We start from the raw sequence: 8,557 nt of genomic DNA, 5'->3' as shown, positions 1-8,557 counted from the left end.
AATGCCTGGTTGTGAGTAGTGATAGAATATACTGTGCTATTATTTGTAGAATATTGAAAGGATGGATGGAATTAGAGGAAGCACAGAAAACTGATAAGGGAATTAAGCTCTTGGCTCCAGTGACTCGCTGGGCTTTATGTGACTAAATAATCATTGTTCTTTCGAACGTGACCCCAATCTCTCACTCTCAAGGGCTGTCAGTGGAGGCCTGCTTCCCCTCCCTCCTGTTCCCTCCTGCTGCCTCCTGCTCACTAACCTGCTTCTCACCGTGTACTCCATGGAATGTCTCATACTGGCTGAAGTGAGACATCAGGGAGAGCTCTCCATTGTTCCAAGCTTCTCCAGACTCAATTTCTTGAGTCTCAGAAGCTCCTGCAATGATAGCATGATGGTTCTGAGCCTGGGCTTTGGAGAGAGACAAAGCCTGGTTCAGATCTGGGCTTTTAACAAGAGACAACCCCTGTGAATCTCAGTTTCTTATCTGAGGACTAAATAATCAAATGAGCAAAACCAAAGCACTTAGCACCGTTCCTATACTTAATATAGTTTTTTTTTTTTTAAGTCTTGTTGTGTTATTTTTTGTGGCTGAGTCCCAGTGAGCTCAGGATTCTAGACTCCCAAGTTCAGCTCCATGCTCAACTCTCTGTGGGGGGTCAGAATCTGAGTTTTGGCAAAAAAGAGGGGGTGATAAGATTTCATATACCTTTTAAAGGTATTTTGAAGATTCACTAGTACTGTCAAATCATGTAAAACCTACAGATTGAAAGACTATACCAAAGTATAAGGCATTAGCATAAAGATGTGCACTGCATTTTGCCATATTTATTGGGGAAGTTTGTTGCTATTGGCAACCTTGACTTCAAGGTAATAAATCCTTGAGCATCTGCTGAAATTAAGAGAGGCATTTCTGTTTTGGCTCTACTCACAAATTGATTTGGGAGAGAAAAATAACTCCAAAAGAGTGACACTTAAGCTTGTAAGGATGGTGGTGCTCCGTAACAGGATTTGGGCAGAAGTTCTTAAAGGGAGTCATCCAGTAGACACTGCAACTCTCAAGCAATTTATGGCTAAATATACCTTGAACCTGGTTGCCTTAACTTACATTCTAAATGGGAACTGTTTTCAACACGGTTGACGTAAAAAGGAAAAAGTAGCTAGTAACACAGACTCAGGCCTGGGCTCTCTGGAAATTCGTTGCACCCTGTGGCTGCCAACGTTTATCCAACAGCAAAGAATAAAATTAGAGTCACAGACCCAGCAATAGCACTGCTAGGAATTGATCCAAAGAATACAGGAGTGCTGATTCATAGGGACACATGTGCCCCAATGTTTATAGCAGCCCTTTCAACAATAGCCAAATCGTGAAAGGAGCCCAAATGTCCATCCACTGATGAATGGATCAAGAAGATGTGGTTTATATATACAATGGAATACTACTTGGCAATGAGAAAGAATGAAATCCTACCATTTGCAGCAATGTGGATGGAACTGGAGGGCATTATACTGAGTGAAATAAGTCAGTCAGAGATAGACAGATATATGTTTTCACTCATATGTGGAACTTAAGAAACTTAACAGAAGACCATGGGGGAAGAGAAGGAGAAAAAATAGTTACAGAGAGGAAAGGAGGCAAACCATAAGAGACTCTTAAATATAGAGAACAAACTGAGGGTTGTTGGGGGGGGTGGGGGAGAGAGGGAAATGGGTGATGGGCATTGAGGAGGGCACTTGTGGATATGAGCACTGGGTGTTGTATGGAAGCAATAAATCACGAGAATCCACTCCCAAAACTGAGAGCACACTGTACACACTGTATGTTGGCCAACTTGACAATGAATTATATTTAAAAATATTAGAGTCACACAATTATGGAACCCAAGGATATCATGGGAAGGTGCTCAGCATCCACGCCTAGGTCTTCATGTTTTAGGAAAATAGGGTTTAGTTGTCAGCCCTTGAGGCTTCCTGCTGTGAGCCAAGCCTTCTGCTTAAGCAGGATGCTGGGGAGAAAAAGGAGGCAGGGAGATTTCCAGGCAGGCTGGTCATGCCCTCACCTGTGCTATCAGAGGAACTATATCCCCTGATGGTCTATAAAGCAATAGTTTTCAAACTTTGATCAAACTCCTGGAACCTCTTTAGTCCCCAACCAACGGTGATGGAGCTGCCCTGTTCGCACCAGGGGTAGGACCCCGACCTTCATTTTAGTGCTCATGCCTGGCCCCTCTTTTAATTAGTCCCTGAATCCCAAGGAAACACAGTCCCCCAGAGGCCCCAAGTTATCATGTCTGCACCAGGGCAGATTACTCTTAGGTTAATTCTTGTCCCTCCCTTTTCTTCCCTCTGTAGGGTGAAGAAAGGAGGTACGTACCACACTTATTCCTTCTGTTTCTTGCTCTTTCTATTGTTGATTTTTGCTTGCTCTGTGTGCTAAGTAAAAGGGTTCCAATTTGGCAGAGAATCAGGGTGCAGTTCTGTCTTGATGGGTTTTCAGCCACACCATCAGTGGGTGAAAGGAAACAGAGGTCAGATGTAGCTGGAGAAAGGGAAGGGCCGGGTGCATAGTGCCATTAGTACATCAGATCTCTCATGTGATTTTATTTTTTAAATGTTTATTTATGTATTTTGAGAGAAAAAGAGAGAGGGAGAGAGAGAGAGAACACAAGCAAGGGAGGGATGGAGAGAGAGGAAGAGAGACAATCCCAAGCAGGTTCTGTGCTGTCAGCTCAGAGCCCAACACAGGGCTCCATCTCATGAACTGTAAGATCATTACCTGAGCCGAAATCAAGAATCAGGTGCTTAACCGACCAAGACACCCAGGTGCCCCTCAGATCTCTCATTTTAGTCCTGCCTGTTCCCTACCCAGAGTTGCCTCCAATAAGCTGAACTTAAGCACCTATAAGTCTGTTCCCTCCAGCGGGACAGGAGTGAAGAATTCTCTGTGAGTTAAACCCAGACAAGTAGCTACTTGCTGCTGCATGTGGATGCGTGGGCCCCTCTTGAGGACAGCCAGTGCTCTGTACTGGACAGATGACTCTTTTTCAAGAACAAAGGACACTTTATGCTCAGATTGTAATGGGTTTGGTGATTTCCACAAGTTATTTGGGTCAGGCTTATTAGAAAGGGGGGCTGGGTGCAGTCAGATGGGCGGGGAGAGCTGGGACTTGGGATGAGTTGAGCAAGGTCCATCTGCATAACTCCAACCCTGAGGGGACGTCAGCACCCAGCCCCGAAAGCTGCTGCCTCAAGGGGCATCCAGGATATCAGGAGAGACAGGACAGAGAATTGGAAAGTGTGTGTGTGTGTTGTTGTTGTTGTTGTTGTTTTAGCGAAGGGGGGGAGAATCTTAAGCAGGCTCAATTCAAGGCTCAATCCCACAACCCTGGGATCATGACCTGAGCTGAAATCAAGAGTTGGAGGCTTGGGGCGCCTGGGTGGCTTAGTCGGTTAACCGTCCGACTTTCGCTTAGGTCACGGTCTCGCGGTTCATGGGTTCTAGCCCCGTGTCGGGCTCTGTGCTGACTGCCAGCTCAGAGCCTGGAGCCTATTTCAGAGTCTGTGACTCCCTCTCTCTCTGACCCTCCCCTGCTCACGCTGTCTCTCTCTCTCCTAGAAATAAATAAAACATTTTAAAAAATTAAAAAAAAAAAAAAAGAGTTGGCGTCTTAACCAACTGAGCCATCCAGGCGCCCCAGGAAAGTGGGTTTTTTAAAAAAAAGATTGCTTTAATCACTCAATCCATAGGCAGGCGCCTCTGACAAGCATAAGGCATGTCTAAGCAGGGTTGGAAATCTGATTATAATGGTTATTGATCATATCAAATGAAATGATTCTAATGAGATCTTCACAAACTGTCACCACCACTGTAGGTACTTTTTTTTAAGGGCATAGGGAATGGATGCAAAGAATCCCCACATGATGAACAAATGTCTCAACCAGATCTTTCCGATCTTTCATTAAAAGGCTAATTTCCCAGGTCCAGGAATAGCAGTAAGTTGGGAAAAGAGTAAAATATTTTTTTAAAATTCTGTGTATTATCATTGTGGTGTGTGTGTGTGTGTGTGTGTGTGTTTCTGAGAAGCTAGAAAGCTGTCAATAAACATGTCTACAGAGAGTTCCTTGTATCTGCAATACTAAGTTCAAAGCCTGTTTAAGAGAAATCCCATTGTGGAAATAGAATGTTAAGGTCAATTTAGCATCCAAGAACCTTCACTTCTGTCTGTTCTATTCCCTGCAGAAATGAAGAATACAAAGAGAGGAGGTTTGGTGGTAAGTGTACTGGCCATGGGGCACCTGGCTTGGGTGATATGTGCTGGGACACTCCCGTCCTCTCTCAGGCAGACCCTGCCACAGCCTCAGGGGGTGTTTATCATTCAGGGAGATGCTTGTATTTGGCCACTGGAACAGATTGCTGTGTGACGAGCTCCTGATAGAATTTGTTCCCTCCACTGAACCTGTCTGCTGATATATTTGCAGAAGAACTGGATTTCATAAATATTGAATAGTGGTGTTTATTATCTATACCAGCTCTCCAGGAGACTGAGTTGGGGGAGAAGAGCTTAAAGACCAGAACTGGAGCTTCAGCCTTCCATGGGATTTATTTTTTTCTTTGCTGTTCCACAACCTTGAGGAAAAGTGTTGGAGGCAGACCATCGCTGGGGCTAGGGCCTGGCTCTGTGCGCCTGTCAGTATGATCATACAGACTCTCCTGGCCTCTTTAAGCTTTAAATCCGTCATCTGTAAAATGGGAGCAAGAACACTTGCTCTGAGATTGCAGGTGGGGAAATATTTTGAAAACTTTTAGAGTCACACAATTGCAAAATGATACAAGATAGCTGGAGAGTTTCCCCTACCCTTACCTTCTTGTTTCTCTTATTTATTTATTTATTTATTTATTTATTATTTTAAAAAATTTTAGCTCATTTATTTTAATTAAAAATTTTTAACGTTTATTTATTTTTGAGAGAGAAGAGACAGAGCATGAGCATGCGAGGGGCAGAGAGAGGGAGACATAGATTCTGAAGCAGGCTCCAGGCTCACATCTGTCAGCACAGAACCCAAAGCAGGGCTCAAATCCATGAGCCATGAGATCATGACCTGAGCTGAAGTCAGAAGCTTAACCGACTCAGCCACCCAGATGCCCCTATTTTTTAAAAAGATTTTTAATTTATTTTGAGAGGGAGAGAGAGAGAATATTCCAAGCAGCCTCCACACCAGCAGTACTGAGCCCAATGCAGGCTCGAACCCACAAACCGTGAGATCATTACCTGAGCTGAAATCGAGAGTCTGATGCTTAACCAACTGAGCCACCCGGGTGCCCCCTTCCTTGTTTTTCTTTACTGAACCTAATCTGCCCACTGGGAAGTGACAGAACTTGAAGGTGACCCCCCAAGTCTCCCTCACCCCCTGATAATAAGATTTTGTTATGATCCAGGACTCATAAATTTAGGGAATGATCCGCACAATGAGGAAGATAATCCAGGGCACCAGAATTTTTGCCTCAGTTCCGTATTCCCACCGGTGACCTTATCACTCTATATCATCCACCTGTTGTCAATGGCACCTACTGATTGCAAGCCTTGTGCAGGCAGTAACCACGCTTGTCGTGTTTGCCGCTGTGTCCTCAGCATTTAGCATGGCGCCTATCAAATAGACCAGTGTCAAGAAGGCCCTGGGTAAGGAACACAGGCTGTGAGGATGAGTGACCCATCCCTGGGGGAGGAGTGTAGGGTTGTGCTTGAAGCTGTCTCTTTCTTCTCTTTAGGAAACAGTCCAGATGAACTCTGTCTTTGATGGAGAAGCCATTGACCCAGGTAATTAATTGGCAATGCCATCCAAAAGGTGTTTTTCATATTCCAGGTTGGTGGAGTCAGGGCGGACCCCATCCAATTTCCTGCCCTCAACTTATTTGGTCCATCCATTTGGTTATGTTGCCTGACCCTTCCTGCAGCACTGCATGAGCTCACCTCTGAGCAGAGCTGGCTGGCAGGCGCTCAAGCACATGACCGTGCATGAGGCCTCAGAAGGTTTCCACCTAACATCTCCTGCCCTCTCTCACCTCCCTTACCAAATCACAAGTCAATTCAGGGGATTGGTGAATTCTGTCTGACCTTTGGAGCTCAACTTCCTCCCCCAACCCTTTCTGAATGCTCCTAACACCATCCTATTGGTAGCAAGAGATAGGGAGAAATGGCAGACTTGGCTCCTTTTTTCCCGTAAATCAGGGCCAAGAATTTCTTCTTGGTCGGCAAGATGAACATAAGGTAAAGCTGGCCTCCAGAACTCCCATCACCCCCATGAAATCGGCTCCAAATTTAGCTCCTTTACACACATCCCTTCGCTTACAAAGGCTCAATTATAGATGTGAATAAAGGGAAGGAAACCAAACTCGGGAGGCAAGCGTGTTGGCTCCCTGCCACTCTCACATGCAAGTGGCTCGGTCCTTCTCAGAAGGATGGCTCCTCTCCAGGAGAGGCTGCTGCTGCTGCTGGAATTAAATTTCCCTCTATTATTAGGTACTTGTTACCATAATGCGCCCACATTAGCATAAGTGCTGGTGGGATCCTCTGCCGAGAGGCCGCTCATACCACAGGGAAATGGAAAGAGCCGGGGATCGCCTGAAACTCCAGCTTCTGGGGCAAAAGCCATGGAGGACCAAGGCTCTTACCTACATTTGTGGGTTGAGAGAAGGAAAAAAAAAAGAGGGAAAAATGAAATGAGCCAACGGAATTAATGTGAATAAACACACCAATTAGGGTCTGCCACTCTGCCACAATAAAAATGGCGCACACCCTTGCCCCGTCTCAACAGAGTCCAGACTCGGTGTCTGTGTCTATACATCTCTGCTAACCTAACATAACTAAAAAAGCTCTTTCCTTCTTACATGGGGACTTCCTTTTTATATTTGGGATTCTGGGGGCTTTTAAAACAAGCCCTTCAGAACATAATGGGTAACCCCATTAAGAACTGAACTGAATGTATCCAAAACTAACACAGAATTCAAGATTTCTAGTCTCAGACACAAGAGCCTGTCCTGAGCCTCACCATCCAGGGAGGGAAGTTATTTGCTACCTGTGGGGTCGGAGCCCCGAAGCTCATGGAAAGGGCCGCTAGCAGATTGTGCCATTCTCGAGCCTGCTTTCCATCTCCATGATTCCCACCTCCTAGTGCCTTTCATCTTTCCCTCCAGAGAAGAACTGAGCAGGCTGCAAGTGGCGGCAGAAAGCATTTGAATTCCCTTGTTTATATGGTGGTTGTATACTTTTCCCCCTAGTTACTGGGGCAGTGTATGAATTCAACTCAAAAACTGGAGCCAGAAAGTGGAAAGATCCCTCAACCCAAATGCCAAGATGGCAAGAGCCCAGCCCCCACAGAGCTGCTCCAAGTAGACCTGTCACTGGGGAAGGGGCCCGGCCAGCCAGGAGCACCAGTGAGCAAGATGGGCCGAGCAGCAAAGCCCAGGCTGGGGATGCAAGGCCTGGTTCTGGAAAGCAGGATGGCAAGCCTGGCACCCCGAAGAGCAGAAACACAGCCCTCATGAGCAGGGCTTCCCCCAAACTTCATCCGGGAAAGTAACAGGTACCTGGTTGCGGGCCCCACAGTACAGCTCAGCAAAGGGGTCTTGATTGTCCTGGGAGGCTACTTCACCCTCAATTCTACGAGCGCGGGTGTGGAAGTGCCTTAGGAGTGAAAACATGGTCTGAAGGGACTGGAAGATCCAGGGTCCCAAATGGAATGTTTAAAACAGACAGGGGCGGGCGCCTGGGTGGCTCAGTCCATTAAACATCCGACTTTGGCTCAGGTCATGATCTCACGATTTGTGAGTTTGAGCCTGGCAGCTGCTCTGTGCTGACAGCTCTGAGCCTGGAGCCTGCTTCGGATTCTGTGTCTCCCTCTTTCTGTGCCCCTCTCTGACTCACACTCTGTCTCTCGCTCTCTCTCTCTTTCAAAAATAAATAAAGATTAAAAAAATTTTAGACAGGGGCTTGATTGTATAGTTGTCTTTCTCTGAGACAGCACAGGAGAAACTTCTCTTGGGTCTCTGTCCTCTGATCAGATGAACTGTTGGCTATTGGAAGAGGAACTGTGTTTCTTCTTCCTGGTGACTTCCTTCGGGAAGCTTCCTTCGTTTCACCCTTTAGGAAGTGCTCAGCACTTCCCGGCATGCATACTGAGGGCTCCCCTCACATCTGGTTTCATCTCAGTTGCTGCCCTTCGTGTAGTATCACTCAGATTGCTTCCCTGATAAATACAATGAAAGCCACACATCCTTGTAGGTCACCTCCAATCTTTTTTGAAAGAAGCAGACCAGTGGGGGGAAAATGGATGAATATATAATGGGTTATTCATCCAGGAAGAAGAATGCACAAGGAACATCTTCTTTTCCTCTTTTTACGGAGGTATAACTTATATTCAATAAAGTACACAAATCTAAGGTATTCTGCTCACAATAGCCTCCCCTCACAGACAACTGCTATTCTGATCTTTATCATCATAGATTAGTTTTGTCTTTTCTGAATTTCGCATGAATGCAACCACACGGAACATGTTCTTTTGCGCC

General features: G+C 45.8%; 1 protein-coding gene across 1 annotated transcript in view; it reads left to right on the top strand.

Moving 5' to 3' along the window:
• CDHR3 (cadherin related family member 3) overlaps positions 1 to 7,974 on the top strand; it is a 52,321-nt gene extending 44,347 nt beyond the window's left edge. Inside the window, exons 15-18 of the mRNA XM_077746973.1 lie at positions 2,347 to 2,360; positions 4,235 to 4,266; positions 5,762 to 5,810; positions 7,271 to 7,974. Of these exons, the coding sequence (XP_077603099.1) occupies positions 2,347 to 2,360; positions 4,235 to 4,266; positions 5,762 to 5,810; positions 7,271 to 7,572 (397 nt within the window). The 3' untranslated portion in view covers positions 7,573 to 7,974. The remainder of the gene's footprint in view (positions 1 to 2,346; positions 2,361 to 4,234; positions 4,267 to 5,761; positions 5,811 to 7,270) is intronic.
• Positions 7,975 to 8,557: the final 583 nt, after the last annotated feature.

This window comes from Crocuta crocuta, unplaced genomic scaffold, assembly GCF_008692635.1.
Source record: "Crocuta crocuta isolate KB4526 unplaced genomic scaffold, BGI_CrCroc_1.0 scaffold396, whole genome shotgun sequence".
In the NCBI taxonomy this organism is placed as follows: domain Eukaryota; kingdom Metazoa; phylum Chordata; class Mammalia; order Carnivora; family Hyaenidae; genus Crocuta; species Crocuta crocuta.
Note: the sequence above shows the minus strand (reverse complement) of the source record. Positions and strands in the feature narration are given on the sequence as shown.